We start from the raw sequence: 16781 nt of genomic DNA on the forward strand, positions 1-16781 counted from the left end.
ACCAATAATATGAAAGTATATATACAAACCAAATGTGAAAATCCCACACAACCTAAACTATGGCACGACAAACAAATATATATGAATTTATTACACAATAAAATCTGACGAAATGCATAAAATGACAACTAAATAGCGGAAACTAAAAAAGAGTAGTGGTGGTGCTGTTTACTATTGCTACATAATAGCATCATGCCATTCAATTGGCTTTGAATACTATTGTATTGGAGAGTATGTCCCTCCCCTATACTTTACAATGTGCAACCATTGGTTGCAGTAGGACCAATGGGCTTTGCTCTTAGAGCATTTAACTCCCCCACACCAACTAGGCAGGACTCCTCCTCCCCTTGTGAAGAAGCGCGTGGATCGCACGAAATGATCGTCGGAGTATAGTGACGTCATCACTTTGACGGTCACGTGGGACGCGACGGAGCGTGCATACGGAGGAACGCTATAGACACTGGGCATCTACCACACTGTTGTCCTTGCAGCAATAACAGTCAGGTCGTATATTTCCTGCTTTATTGCAGGCTACCTATACCTTATACACCTGTCTATTAGCAACATTTGGGATATATTAACTTCAGTATATACTTAATCTACTGTACCCAATTCATACCACTATAAGAATATTTACCATCTAAATTGTGACATATTAATGTTTCCTCTGGGTATGCTTTATCCTTAGTAGTGTGGGATTGCCCTCTGATTAGATGCTGCTATTTTGCATGATATTTTGGTGAGGCTATCAGCCGTGTTATTACACTTTGGACCCTAACCCCATGTATATCTCTATGGGGCTATGAGCATAGGTTCATATTAACACCTGCATTCACCATACATTTTCCGTCTCGCCTACTAGGGGATCTTTTTTAGTTTTTGCTATTTAGTTGTCATTTTATGCATTTCGTCAGATTTTATTGTTTAATAAATTCATATATAGTTGTTTGTCGTGCCATAGTTTAGGTTGTGTGGGATTTTCCCATTTGGTTTGTGAAGGAAAACCTTTTTCCACGCCTAGGCTTCAGAACCGAGAGGAACCTTTCCTCTGCCAAGAAAGCTGAAGGCCTTGTCACTGGATACACAATCTGCACCGTTTGCAGCAGACTTCCCGGGAAGCTTCCACGCCCTGTCACTTGTTATCTCCGATCTTTGTTGAAATTACAGGCCCGGGATTACGAAAGAAATTAAACATAACGCAAGCCAGGTTTCAAATCCTTTGTCTCAATTTATTACTCATAGGGTAATGACTTTTATACAGGAAAAAGAAGATATTGGTTAGAGGCGTAACATAGGCGTAACCTGGGTGTGTCTTGGGCGTAGCTTTGATTAGAGGCGTGATTTAGGGGCAGGACATATTAGTGGTATGATTTTGGGACGTGTTTCTCCCAATACAAGCAATGTCTGAATACATAGCTTATTCATTGTCTGTTATCAAAAGAGACCTTGAATCTTTAGCAACTAATTATACTATTTTGCTTCTTTCAGAGAACCAGTCTATTATATTCTAACTAAAAGAGCAGGAGACTGACAAAATAAAAAGGATCTTAGCAATATCCTGAGCAGGAAGAAAGGAAATGTAATTTGGCAGAAACTGAGTGCCTTAGGAATTATATTTCAGCAAAAGGCTGACTACAGAACTTAACTAGTTATGAACAGACAACGTGGATGCTTAACATAAGTGCAGATTCTGGCCTGACATACTGGTCCTAACAGTTTGTGTATATACTTTCATATTATTGGTACTAGTTAATATACTGGTACTTCATGTATACTATATTATACTATGTAAATGAGTGCAGTTTGCAGGGACTTTTAGTGACCTCCTCTGGTCACTGAGTTGTGTTTTGTCTAAAGCCAGTATCATAGTTACCTTACTATAGAGGTAAACTGTGGGTGCACAAATTCCCTTTCCCTGGTGTGAATATAATAAAACTTACATATATTTATTTCTGCCAGCCTTATACATTCACCTACTCTTGGAGGGTGTTGTACAGACTGACACTGAAGTGTACCTACTGAAGTGTATGCTACCTGATTGGCTGACTTCCCTCCCTTTTTGAGGACATCACATCACTCCAAAACCAAAAAAGGAAAGGCATCACATGGTATATCCACCAATCCGATTGGTGGGTGTATCATGTGATGGCTTCCATTTTTTTTTTGTTGCTGAAGTGATGTCATCTTAAAGGGAAGGAAGCAGATGTTACCCGATTGGCTGGCTTCCCTCTATTTAAGATGGCGTCACATCATTAAAAAAAAAAAAATCGAAGCCAGCACATGGTACATCCACCAATCGAATTGCTTGATGTACCATTTGTCACTCAAATGTAATGTCACAGGCCTTATATAAAGTCTTTTACGCCTCATTTGAGCCCAAGAAGCCATCGGATCAAAATCCCCTGTACCTGTTGCAGAAGAGAGAAGTAAAGAAAGAAGAAACAAGAACTACTTACCGGGCCTCATCTTCTAGGAACTGAGGATTATGGACTTCTGAGCATCATGTTGCTGAGGATCATTGCGTCGTGGGGCAAGAGTTGATGCCACAGTTGGATGAGGAGGATGAATGTTCATCCCGGCAAATGTAAGAAACACATTAATTGGATTTTATTTCATTGTGTATTTTTTTGTTTTAGCTTGCCCATTGACTGGCAATATGCTTATCTATGCCCCTTTCAGTATAGATAAATACATTGACAATCAATGCATTTTTCGGCAAAGGTTTGTTTTTATTAAAATGTCATGTATTTTATTTGGAGGTTGTATTTATTTTAGGTTGCCCATTCATTGCCATTGTGGCAATCCATGCCCATATTGTGGGCATGGTTTACCAGTCACAATCAATGGGTTTATTGGCAAGTGTAATGTATTGTACTGTTATGTCAATGTTATTTTATTGTGTGTTTATTTTGTTTGAGGGCATAGATAACCACACTGGTAGTCAATGGGTGTATTGGTTGTTATATTGTATTGTGGATATTTAGGCCTACCGGGTGGGAGTTGGTGATTAACCCTTTCATTACCGTAGAGGTAGTAACCACTGGGTAATGAGGAGGTTAACGCCTCCGGAAACCCTCCCAGTAGGCCTGAATGCCCACCCTGGGCAAATCGAACCATCACCCACCCCCTCTACCTCCAACAAACTGGGCACTGGTATTTAACCCTTTCATTACCTTAGCGGTTAGCCGCTAAGTTAATGAAGCTGCCTGTAAATGTATTTTTATTACATAGAATTGAAGCAGGGTATCTCCGGAGCTGGTATTAATGCGGGTCAGCTCCAGAGACACCCAGCTTCAAGCCGATGTAGTAAAAATAAAAAAAATTCTTCGGGATCACATCACGGATCCCATCTCGCCACCCTTGAGGTGGCGAGATCAGAACATGCGAGCTGCTTGCGAGTTGAAGCCGCGATGTGAATCTCGGAGCTACCTGAATTGCTTCATATTTTTAAAAAAATGCGTTTGAGCATTTTTTGAGCTACAGCTCGGTTTGAGATTCAGAGAGTGCTACCGATCAGGAAGAAGCACTTTTCTAGCGAGTTTGGCATGTTATCGAAGCTCTCTGAATAGCTACACTTGCAAACTCGCTAGAAAAGTGCTCAAAACTGTAGACAAGTCACTTATTGAAGTTTACTGAATAGGCCCCTTATAGTTAACACAATACTCTTTGTTGGAAAAAACATAACGTAAGTTATATTCAAGAGACAATAATGTAATGTTATGTTAACACCTCGTTAACCTAATTTACTTACTGGAGATTTGTGGATCTAGGCCTAGAAGGGCTCTGATCACTGCAGCTAAATTGTTGCTGCACTCCCAAAATCAATAATTAGCAGATTATATTTTATATTCCATGATACTAGTTATTATAGCTTTGCCTTTAGACGTTCATGTCTAATTTTGTAAAGATATTAAACATGTTGTACAGTACAATAAAATTTAAAATGGTAAAAAAAAAATTTTTTTTACATGTCTAAGGGGGTAATTCAATATTGCCGGAAGTTATCGTTTACAGTCACTCTGATCAGCTGAAAGCCTCCATTGATTAAAATGGGGTGTTTCGGCAGATCAAAGTGTGATCAGCAGTTTGGGATTATATTGAATTATTCCTTAGTGCATTTGCTATAATGCGTTGAACTTAACCTTTAAAGATGCAGCCCTAGAACCTAATGAACACCGTGGCAGTGAACAGACTCAAGCACCTTCAATTATAACTATTTAAATATTATTTTTAAAGCTGGTTTGTTAATATGGTAAAGAGTTAATGTGAAGGAAACACTTGACCATTTTATTTTTCAGGGAAAAACAGACTCTTTAAAATGTGCCATCTTGTAATGTTGTAACCTACATACTAATGAATTTGAAATATAAATGTAACCCTCCCTGTCCGGCTCCTGGGGAGCCTACATCGTTGTGGAATGTTTGGCTACTCAGCATGGATGATCTTGATTTAGTGTGCTGGCTTCAGGTGGCTGGGTGACAAGGTAGCAAGGATGTATAATTATTGGTGCCAGGAATACTTTTGTATTACAACTCATTTATTCAGGTTTCCAGGCATGGGAGCTGCTCACATTCAAATTACAGTATAGGCGTATTTCTTTTTAACAAACATAGGATTTATACTGCTTTCGTTAGTGTCTACACTTAACACTACAATGGAGGTGTATTTACTTAGTTTCTATGTTGTGTCGGACCCAGTCCCCTTATTACTTCAGTATCATCTTCTGTATTAACCCGGGTTACCTGGGTCCCTATGGGGAACCCAGGTGGGTCCTTTGCAATTGGTCACAAGACCGTTAGCCTGTTTGGGAACTGCCACATCCATACCGAGTGATGAGGAATATGAATGCGGACCTGCGGTTAGAGCTGATCCACCGTCATCGGGAGCCCTTTTTCATGAGGCCCTTTGTGGCATGCCGCTTACCCATCTTTAAGAGCTGTAAAATTCCATCTGCTTTCATCTGGGATCTGTCCCTATCTTCAACACAAGAAACCAAAAGGGGCCTGGCCTGGCTTATTACATTAGGAACATCTTTATTTCCTCATCCCGAGGCTCCCCTCCTATTGTCCTCCTGGGAACCTCACCTTCTCAAACCTTCCCCTCCTCTCATATTTTCTCTGATGTCATGATCCCATGGCAACACACCGGGGGCCCGATACACTCTAACCCTCTAGTAACCCATTAGGAGGGTGGTTAAATTAAGTGTTGCACAAACATTCTTTTTTTCATCCCCAGATCCCGCTGCTTCCACGCCTGCTCTTCCTACCCCAGAAGAAAGTGCTGAGCTTCAAAGGAAGCAAGAGCTGAAACTTAAAATTAAGCAGGAATATTTTGCTGCTCTTGAATATGAAGGTATGTGTTGTTCCCAAGGTATAAAAAATTATCATAATAGTAATAATAATATATCTTCTTGTATAGTGTACTGTATGTAGCACTGATCATGTGATCTTTCAGTGCAGCTTAGGGTAATGTGACATAAACAGTCATGGTGTCTAAACCATGGTTTACGCAAAGTGTAAGTGTAACGCAAAGTTACGTAAGTATTAAGACATTTAACAGCCCATTACGATTTTAAGAGGAGTGGGACATAAGTAGGATGACCAGATGTCCAGGTTTAGCCGGGACAGTCCCGTTTTTTTGCCCTCTGTCCCGAGATCTGACTATATGTTCCGGTCTTCTATCGATATGCCGGCAACGCAAAGTCGTGCATATGCAACATATGTCCCGGTTTGTCCCAGGAAAAATATAGTCACCCTAAACATAAGGTGCCTTATACAGCGGTGCGCAAAGTGGGGGGCGTGCTGGATTGTGTTTAGGGGGAAACGGGCGCTTACAGAGGCCCTGCACTGTTCCCCAAGACATTTAAATTAAATGCCGGGGGATCGCTTGAGGCCTCTGCAACAATAAACTTACCTTGATTCTGACGCTGTTACCCGTCGCCATGGAAATGCCGCTGTGTCATGCGGAGTGACGTCACACGCCCGGCTCCATGGTAACGGGGTCACGTGACGTTACCCCGCTAAAGAAGGTAAGAGGGGCGCGAAATGGAGGGGGAGCAGGCAGGGAGATGCAGCTCAAAATGTTTGCGCTCCCCTGCCTTAATACTTACTAAATATGTCTCACATAGCCAGTAACCAACCTCACACTGATGAAACTCTAAAGGTAGAAACAGCTGTCTGTGGAGAGGTTTACTAGCTATGCACTTTAACCCAGGCCGTGCTGAAAAGCTGTGTAATACAGCAGGCATATGTTTATAGGGGTCCGTGTTAAAATGTACTTGAAGCAAAAAGTGACACTGAGTGCTCAGTTGCATGTCATTACCCAGAATTCCTGGCTGCAGGGGAAGCACTTTTTTTGCTAAGAGATAATGGGAAAGGCAGGTTTAGGTTTGCAGACCGGTCTGGGATATGTGAATGTACCACAAGTGCTATTTTTATTTGCCAAATATGCCTCGGAATTATTTGCTGAAAATAATTAATTATGTTTATCACCTCATTTTGCAGTTCTGTTTTTTTAGTACTGGTATTTCTTTATTCATTCATGGTGTTGAGTATTGATTTCCTAAACAATAGAGCTTTCTTAACCACATCATAAGAAGAAATAATGATGGCCTTAAAAACTCAGACATGACAACGTACTGTATGAAAGTATGAAAATCCGCAACAAAAACTTGCAATCATATTAAAGCAGTAGTCCATGCTGATCCATTTTGTTTTTTGTGCTTTTAATCTTTACTTACTTACTTAGATCACTTCTTGCCCTTTACAGAGCTGTTATTTTTAAAATCTGATATTTTGTTCAGGAGATATTAGCGTTTCAAATGTTACGTTTCCCCAGAACGTAATGTAGTCTGGTTGGTAAATGAAGGCGCTAGACTAGAAATTAACAACATTATTATTTTTTTACATTAAAAAAACACATTAAAACAAAAAGAGCAAGACATTCTCAGGTGGCAGCATACTATGCTTCTGGAGGGGATTTCTGTTTAAACATACTTTTTAGATTAGACCATGAAGTATAATGTATCTGTAAGAGACGTGTTCAGAGGTACGCAATGAGACTGTTTTTAAGGTGAAATTAAAATTAGGCTTTATTGCGCCTGTCCCTTTAACACAGCAAAACATATGAAAACAACAAAAGCCTATCCCTGTGTAAGGGCTAACTTACTTCCCCAGACCCTATCTGCAGGGCTGGAGGGATAACCCCATTACCACCCTATTCCCCAAAGTCTCAAGAGATACCTTAAGCAGGTGGCCCTTCAGGTCAGTCTCTGGTAGGTTCCTGGGTCCCCTGTGTCCAGGAATATATTTCTCTGGGTGTCTTGATCTCAGCACCCCTTTGTGCTCAAGACAGTCTTCTCTGCAGGCTTCTCTGCTTTCCTGTGTCAGTTCCAAATGTCAGCTCAGGAAAATCCTCTTCCTGTGTCTCACATGACACTATTTCACAGAGCTCTAATCAGCCAGGTGGAGTTGATTGCAGGTGTGCAATTAACCAGCACACTGCTGGATTAGAGATAAGATTCTTAACGGGGATAAGACCCTTTTACAGTATCAAACAGGGTATCAGGAGATATTGGGAATAGGTGATCCTTGGGCTCCAGTAACTTTTATCACATAGCTTAATATTATGATTAGAACCAAAGTGTTACTTAAAGCAGCAATTTCCGGTAAATGGAGACTCCAGCAAAGCCGCAGCTGTCAACCAATAGGTAGCAACAAATAACTTTGATAGATAACATAATTTGCACTGTGAAAGTTAAAGTAGAATATTTACATAAAAATAAAAACATATCCCATTTACACTTGTTAATAAGCAACACAGATGGTAAAGTTTTGGGACAATGGTAATTCTACAGTACATTACCATCGATAATAGCATACCAGCAATACTTTAGAACAGACAAAAACTGATTTAAATGTATGATGACAAAAGCTGAATACGGTCTACATTTTGTTTAAATAACATTTCACAGAGGCGGCTACAAAATCTCGACTCGAGCTGATAAAGTCTAGAACCATGGACCTTCGGCATGATATAGTATCAAGATCCGAGGATGCTTACAAAGACATGGAAAAGTTGCTCGGGTCAAGGTTTCTGGCAGAAATGTCAAGGTAAAACATATCAGCGTTTAAAAATACTATATGAGAACACATTCATGGATTTTTTCCCCTTGCTTTATGGTAACCAGATAGGCAGAGAAATCTTGTAATATTGTACTACTTGTTCGTTTACTGATTACTATCATCTAATCATTGAGGATCATTTATCAAACCTGATTGTTTAATTGTTAATCCATGGTCAAATCCATGTCAGGTATTTGTATCAGTCATTATTTTCACTACCTTTCTCAATTTTCCATCTGGCACAGTGTAGGAATTACAATGAGAGTAAAATGTTGTGAGCCTAGAAAGGTTTAAGTGACATGTTTACACAAATGTACTGAGTTAGTTTAAGAAGTCTGTTGTGAATATAGTGATCGGTACAATATTAATATATATATATATATATAGAGAGAGAGAGAGAGAGTAATTAGCGCTAAATAGACTAGTAATACCAATAATAAAACGGTCTGTATAATCGATAATAGATTAAAACAGTAGAACAGAACTTGTATGTATCTAGTTGTTACTCATCTGCAACAGATATCAATGCTCCGATTTCAACAGCAAGGAGAGATCCTGGTGCGTCCAATGCAGCTTGAATAGCTATAGTAAACTCAGTTACTATATAGCGTATGTTGAAACTGCAGCCTTACGATACACGGAGCGCACAATACGATTGTCGGCTGGTTGGCATCCGCGAGCGTGATGACGTCAATCGTCCGTCTCATCCGGGTACCTACACGTTTCATCACTACGTGACTTCGTCAGGGGAATGAAGTCCCTCCCTTCCTCATATCTTTTATAGCCCAAGCGTAATCATTGTAGGTGTTAACACATTATACGGACCGGAAAAGGATAACATACACAGCCACGTAATAGCAATGATAACAGAACATATGCTGAAAGATTTTACATAATAAAATAAAATATATTCAAAAAAATCACATATATAAATTCTATGCCTATGAGAAAAAAATGAAATAAACAATAAAATTTCTCATAAACATAAACGATCTGAAATGAGAGGTACACAAAATATAAGGTACTTGTGTACCAATTTATAATAAGAGTCAAGGACCATTATAACATGGGGTCAATGGTGTTAATAATGATGCTGGTTGAAAAGAACCCAGTGTGGGGTACTTTTCAGTACTATACCGGAGAAAGAGGGATACAGTGGTAATGTCACTGCCTCTGAAGGAGTTAACAAATGTGATTTTTGGGAGCGCAGAATCATGTGTGGAAATAAAACAAAGAAAAACACATATAGTGCAGGATTGGGCAGAATCCAATTCAGTCTTGAGTAAAAATGTTTTTCGAAAGTGGGCAATGCCACAACTCACATGGTCCTAAAGGGACAGATGACACTCGGTATCTTTGCTGGTGTCGCCCCGTCAGCCTCGGTCCCCCCTGAATCCCATAACGATAGGAAATCTGACAGCCCTCACAGATCGTGGTGTTGCACAGCCCTCACGGATTGTGCTATAATACCACCTTCCCAATGTTAGATATTGCACAGAGATATACTGTGTAAAAATGTTTATAGTAAAAAAAAAAGATCAAAGCAAAAGCACACTTACATATCAAATAGTGCGCGGCAGCTCAAACAAATGTTTGACGTGGACGGTGCTGCATCTTCCCGGTATCACCAGCTGTTGGGAATCCCCTCTTCTGAACCCGGCTTGCAGGTCGCGGTGCCAGCTGCCCGAGATCTCACGAGAAGTCATTCTACGTCCGCTGCCTTAGATTCTGAAAAGTGGTTTCAACGCGTTTCGCAAAAGCTGAGCAAACCGTGTTTCAGACAACAGAGCCTCAGGTTTAAATACCCCTCTCAAACAATGAGAGTGACGGACAACAGCCGATAAATCACATACAATGCCAAACACAAAAATACACAGTCTTATCTATATGGTGTTTGTCATCAACTAACACACAAAGTAGCGAGCCTATAAGACACAATACAACTTAATATAATAGTACAATGGATGATACATATGTATACAGAGTATATACATTTAGAATAAGAATATAATGTAAATATGCCTAGAGCAATATATGAATAACATAAAATGGCAAAAAATATGTGTACAATGAATTTGTTTCCTAGTGATAAGTGACTAACTTACATGGCATGAGTAAATGGAAGAATGTATCTATAAAGTGCATCACTCAATGAAATGTGTTCAAATATACTACAGTCACTTATAATAAGGCTCTGTGAACAAAAGCAAAATCGTATTAACCCATATACTGTAGGTTGAAGATGACGGTCTCCGTAGCTGAACCCAATTAATTTCAGCTCTGGTGACCTCCTGCTTCCAAAGATACTTATCTCCGAAGGGGGAGCCGGTATCTCTCCGCATTTTTCTGCAGTTTAAAGCTCCATGTCACATGGGCCAAAAGGAAACTGCACCAGGTGGCTACCAACACCCACTATGGAGGTAAGTATGTCCAGAAGCATGGGGTCCCCAAAGCTAAAATGATTTGGGTTCGGCGCCAGAGCCCCCCCTGCTTCAATCTCGTGCTTCAGGTTAAAAAAAAAATTATAAGGGCAGGGATTTTGCATAGTGCCTGCAAATTTTGATGTATAGTGCTGCAGATTTTGTCCGTGCTTTACAAAAGAAAAATATTATCAGTTATGATAATAATAAAAATAATAATTGTCATCTTTTCACAGTGTTGACCAGCTGATTCTAGTTGCGCGTCACCATATTGAAACAAGCACAAGGATAGAGTATCAACTTGTCCTGGAAAAAACAGACTTTTACATTAGCTCTGACATAAAAGTAATACCAGATCCTGTTCCTCCTCCACGTCCACTTTCAGTGGACATATCGATTAATGCAACATTAACTATTCCCCAACTCAACAAACTGTACCAGCAATTCTTGCAGATGGCACCTGAAGGTATTATTAAGGGTATTTATACTTATTCGTCAAAACAATTGTTCTTGGCAATAATTGAATCGCCTATGTTATCTGTATGGACAACACTGACAAGTTATCTTTGGAAGAGACTGCTTACCAATTGTTTCCTCTAAAAACAGTTATTTTATATATTGTACAAACATTCAATTCTGCACAAGCAGGTGGATGAAGACATTATATTTCAGTGGAAACGACATCTCTGCTTTTCTAACAGATGTCTTCTTTTTTTTCCACGTCACGACTACTGTCTCAGAACCAGCTTGCAAAATCACAGGGCCCGGTGCAGAGTGTGCGTAGGACCTCTTCCCTTTCCTGTAGTCCTACCCGTGGAGCAGCGGTGGGGGCCCACGCTGGGGTCCTGACACAGAAGTTGGGCCCCAGGTTGGGTCCCGGCAAGCACAGGTTCTGGTGCTGTCACATTAAGGGTACCGCCACGAAGCAGACCCTGCGTCACACACTGCCCTGTCTCTGGATTATTTTTCCATGCAGTTTGTACAAGACCCCTCTCTTTTTCTGTCTTTAAGACGCAAATTAAAAAAATCTTATGATCAAAGTATTTCAGTAGCCCTACTGTGTCTTTATGTCACAGTATCAGTGTCATGTATTCCGTTTTAGTTTGCTATTAGTGCCCAATATTCAGTAAACTTCTAATTTTAAACTGGATGTAATATTGGGTTATCTTTGAAAGCAAGTCTCTTTATGTATACACAATAGACGCACTTATACAGCTGCTGATAGTATTTTTGCGCTCAGGTGATTACTATATCTATATGTGTGCACCAACTAAGTGCTTAGCTATTTAAGAAAACTAGCATGGAACTGAGCAGGTGAATTTTCAATCACTGCACCTACTGGCGATGCTCCGATTAAGCTACAAATAGTGCCCAGAGTTCAGTCAACACCTTACTTTAAGCTAAACACACTTTCTAAACACAATATTGGTGCAATGACACAACTGTCAGCAGTATTCTATTTTTAAGTGATTATTATATCAAATTGTGAGTACAATTTAAGTGCCCAGATCCAGCTGAAACAAGCTGGGAGCATAGATAAAACATCAGGGGGATACTCACACATTTGGCAGAAAATGGGAACGAGGAGACTAAAAGGGCAGCAGTGTTAATAATATCGATGCCTTGACCTAATAGTCTGAGTTAAAGGAAGTACTCAGATTCAGTATCAGTTGCTAGCTGTGTATATATATCTATTTGTCAACTGACTATGCATAAATTAATGAAGGGATAATAAGCATCAGGATATTATATTTTCTAAACTGTCCACTTGAACTTTACAAAAGGTAGTTAAGCTAACTAAGAAATCAAAGGCTCAGTACAACCAGCTACTCTCCCTGATACATTGTGTGGATATCAGTATTCAACTACAAAGTAGCAATGGTAGACCACAAGCAGACCTTCTCTCTATGCTAAAATATACTATAAAGTCTAGAACTTTAGACATTTTTCTGTCTCTAATCAGTATATATGTATTAGCTATGGTAATTTAACATATCACTGTACAGAGTCTATTTTTTTAATATTTGGTCACATGACTAACTATATGGTAAAAATTTGAATCTTTACATTAAAAGTGTCACAGCACAGAAGATTTTAGTGAAACCACTCCTCAATTAGAGCTATAAAGGGGTACTTTATTTACAGTATTTCATATTAATACTAGTGGAGTCACTGAAGTATGATATATAGACTCTAATAAGTAAAGGAGAAGAGGCGAAATAATACAAATAAGCAAGGAGATAAAACCAATTGTTTTAATAGACTCTAAAGATTCAACATCAGGGGGTAATTAGCCCAAGATTTAATGTTTGGTTTATATGTACGTACAGTCCGTTTGTCATATGTTTTGTGTGCCAACATACCCCATTTTTTTTTTTTTTTTTTACATTTATTGAAAAAGTATTTTTAAATAAATAATTCCTACATTACTGCTCTCAAGGTTTTTTTGTCCAGAGTGGAAGCACTCATTATTATTCTAAACTACTAGTCGTTGTGTATGCTGTCAGAATAATATTCATTTATATAGGAGATTGCATTTCAAGGGTTCTAGGGGGTGTGCCGTGTCTTCTGCAGCACCCCCCAATTTTCTCTGTCAATTGCTTACCCCACCCCTTCTGCACCCCTTTTTGAATCAGGATTTTTTAGGCTGAGTGGGTGTTCCTTTCTCTTCTCTCTCATCTACTCTCCCTACGCATTGGGGACAGCGGACTGCTATGGCAAGCAGCAGTTGGGGGACATCTGTGCCCCCAATGCTTTATGTCTATATTATCATAGCGCTGATATTATAAGGAATTTGGGGGCAGACTTACCTTATTCACCATTATGGCGGTTGCTCTTACCCTTGTACTGTATTCTTATTTCCATATATTTCTAATTGTTCAGCATACATTGTTGTCAAATGATTTTTTTCTGTGCTCAATCTGCTGTACTTCTTTCACCTTATGATAAGATGACATAAGACCACATTCATTTGTATAGCTATTGTTGCCCTGTTTGCTAGCAAATAGAAATTGAAAAAGCTATTGTAAATAGATTAATTGGCATTGTAGACATGTGTTCTTGATCATTGCTAGTCATCATCAAGTCTAATCTGATTCAATCAAATTATCAATTAGAGTGTATAGTAATTCGACATGTTTTCATTGGTAAACTACTTGTTACATTCTGCTTTTGTACAGTAAAGAAACAGAACGTGAGAAATATCCTCCAATTAATGGCTGTCCTTCTCTAAATAGGTCTAATATCGGATACATTATTCACCGAAATTCTTCTGGATCTTACCACAATAAACCTTGGAGTTAACACCCTTCCTGACGTATGGATGCACCTCACACTCTCAGAGGTTGGCTCAAATTTTTGAATTTTACTTCACCGAGTTATTTTTTTTTAAAGAAAACACACCTAAGTCTACCAGATGTCCTTAACAAAACTCAAACCTGTCAAAAATGACATACAGTCTCTTTAGTGTAGTACTGTATATATCATATCTTCAATTATTTTTGCTAAAAATATCAATTTGCAGATGTGTAGCGTGAGGGCTGTGCACAGAAACCCATAAACTAGTGCCTACAGTATATCTTGTCTATACTGTTTCTTTTGCTGTAGCAACCTCATGTCACTCTACAGTAGAAATCTAAGTGTATCCCTTTTGTTGAACTAACCCTTTGGAGAGCAATTATCATCTTCAACTGTGTATTTTGTCTTTCTTCATCGTTTGGTATGTTACCATTTCATTTAATTTCCTGGCCATATGCAATATGCATACAACCCTTTTTCAATACAGGTAAATATATAAATAAATATTATTTATAAAATATTATATATATATATATATATTAGTTGTAAAATATTTTATAAGGAAAAAAATACATTGGCCCAGATCCCCTGAAACCCATCTTCAAACAACATGTGGAGAGATATCTGTCCACAAAATGGAATACACCTGAGATACCCGGGATATATGCTATGATATACAAAGTATATTTAAATTACTGTTGTTAGCATATATCAGAGGTGTGCTCCTTTTTGTGCACAGGTGAAATCAAATCAAATAAACTTTATTGGTATGACGAATTAACATTTCAGTATTGCCAAAGCATGAATAATAAGGAGTAGGGTACAATGATTACACAGTACATGAACAACAAGGGGTAGAGTATAATGTATAATTACACAGTACATTGGGTGTACATAGGGATGTGGGTGTTAGTGGGCGTCTCTCAGCCTGTGACAGGTCTCTCCCTCATACAGTATATAATGAATGCAGATTGAGCTACACACTGAATGTAATCTGTATTACATATTATTCATTTTTTACCATAAATGAAAACCACTTCGTTTTCACAGGCAATATATAATACTTGTGTTGTATGTAGTATTATTTTAGTTGACTAATTTCAACATATTTTCAGACAAGCATCATGCTTACAGCATGTCTGTCCCTTTCTTCTTTGCCGTCTGAATCATATTTTTCTGTTCAGCATGACAGTGGGCACCGTAGGGTTAAGTCTATCCCCGGCTGAGTAGGACAGGAAATTGAATTCTTGCAGGTAGGCCATAAAAGGCCCCTCCCACTACCTGCAGATAGTCTTTTTCCTGTCCTACAGCTAGAAGTAGAGTTTGTTATTTTTTAAAGGACTCATTGAGCTGTAGTTACTGCAGTCAAGCCAGGGGGTTCTCGGCCTCTCTCCTCCTGAAGCTCTGTCAACGCACCGTTGGTGGTTGGCAAAACGGAGGACCGTGCGACCGGGCAGAACCACGGATGCGTCATTAAATGTAGCGGGCAGACAGGACGGTAGAGCATGGTGGCTCATACAGTATATTCACCGCAGATGTGTCTTGGAACGCAGCGGAGTGGGGGAGACAGACAAGCAAGGCATCCCATGTGAGTGCATAGCACGCACACGTTCGACCGTGCTTGTGCTTGATCCCAAAGGGCGGGCACATATACGCGAGAAGCCAAGCGCTCTGATTGGACGGATTGACACTGACATCAGAGCGACGACACGCAGAGCTGTGTGAAAGTGTCCTGGAAAGCGACCGCCGCTTGGAACGCTCGGCAGATAGGAGAAATCAGCTCAAGAAGCTGAAAGAAATCTAGAAGCCAGCATGGAAGCTGGAGGAAGTAAAGGGTCGCTTACAAAAACGAGGTGAGTACTTAGTTTACTAGAAAAAGGAAAAAAATGAAAGAGTTGATATCATGGAACTGAAAGAAATACTTTCCTATCATGGATGAAAGATACAGTAAAGCAGAGTATGGAGTCTGCGGTGCAACAAGCCGTGAAACCAAAACAAAAGAGAGCAAGATCTCAAACCAGCCTGGATAGAGTGAGAGACTCCTCATCAGACGAATCAGAGATGTTATATCACCAAACGTCGGAAGGGGAGTGTGATTCGTCAGAGCAAGAAATGCAGGCTCAGGAATCATAATTTAATTTAGAAATGGTGGATCCTCTTATAAACACAATGAGAGAAACACTGTAATTAGATGATACAGAAGAAGGTACTCAGAAATCTGATAAATTATTTGGAACAAGGCAGAAGAAAACAAGATGTTTTCCAATTCATCAAGTAATCAAAGATACATGATACATGATACAAATGAAATTGTCACAGCCGGATAGAAAACTAAATATTCCCCGAAAATTTTACAGGATGTATCCTTTTGTACAAGAGGAGGTAAATACTGAGAAGTCAATCCTAAAATTGATGCAGCAATTTCCAGAGTTTCAAGAAAAAAAAATCATACCAGTCGAAGATGCAGCATCACTCAAAGATGTAATGGATAGGAAAATGGATAGTGTTTAAAATGGATAGTGTTTTTGAAGAAAGCATATGTGACAGCAGGTACAGCATGCAAACCGGCGATGTCAACGACATCTGTATCAAGAGCAATGCGGATATGGATTGCTAATATAGAAGAAGCATTGGAAAAAGGAGTCACGAGAACTTCTATTCTAAAAGCATTGTCAGAAATCAAATGGGCAGCCGACTACGTAGCTGAAGCTTCGCTGGATGCGATTAGACTGGCAGTCAGATTAATGGCCTAATCAGTAACAGCAAGAAGAGCGCTGTGACTCAGACACTGGATGGCAGACACAGCATCCAAAAACAGCCTGTGTAATTTGACTTTTTTGAAGGAGCATTTCTATTTGGGAATAAATTAGATGCAATTATAACCAAAGCGTCAGGAGGTAAAAGCAAATTTTTACCACAAGAAATTAGAAATAGAAGATAT

The 16781-nt window shown here is 39.3% G+C and overlaps 1 protein-coding gene across 3 annotated transcripts in view; it reads left to right on the forward strand.

The window, feature by feature from the left end:
* The window catches only part of SPEF2 (sperm flagellar 2), a 245736-nt gene that overhangs the window by 193325 nt on the left and 35630 nt on the right, over positions 1 to 16781 (forward strand). For all 3 annotated transcript variants that reach the window (XM_075588085.1, XM_075588094.1, XM_075588104.1), the window contains 4 exons: positions 5236 to 5352; positions 7973 to 8111; positions 10780 to 11009; positions 13780 to 13886. In XM_075588085.1, the coding sequence (XP_075444200.1) occupies positions 5236 to 5352; positions 7973 to 8111; positions 10780 to 11009; positions 13780 to 13886 (593 nt within the window). The remainder of the gene's footprint in view (positions 1 to 5235; positions 5353 to 7972; positions 8112 to 10779; positions 11010 to 13779; positions 13887 to 16781) is intronic.

Source organism: Ascaphus truei, chromosome 1, assembly GCF_040206685.1.
Source record: "Ascaphus truei isolate aAscTru1 chromosome 1, aAscTru1.hap1, whole genome shotgun sequence".
NCBI classification, from domain to species: domain Eukaryota; kingdom Metazoa; phylum Chordata; class Amphibia; order Anura; family Ascaphidae; genus Ascaphus; species Ascaphus truei.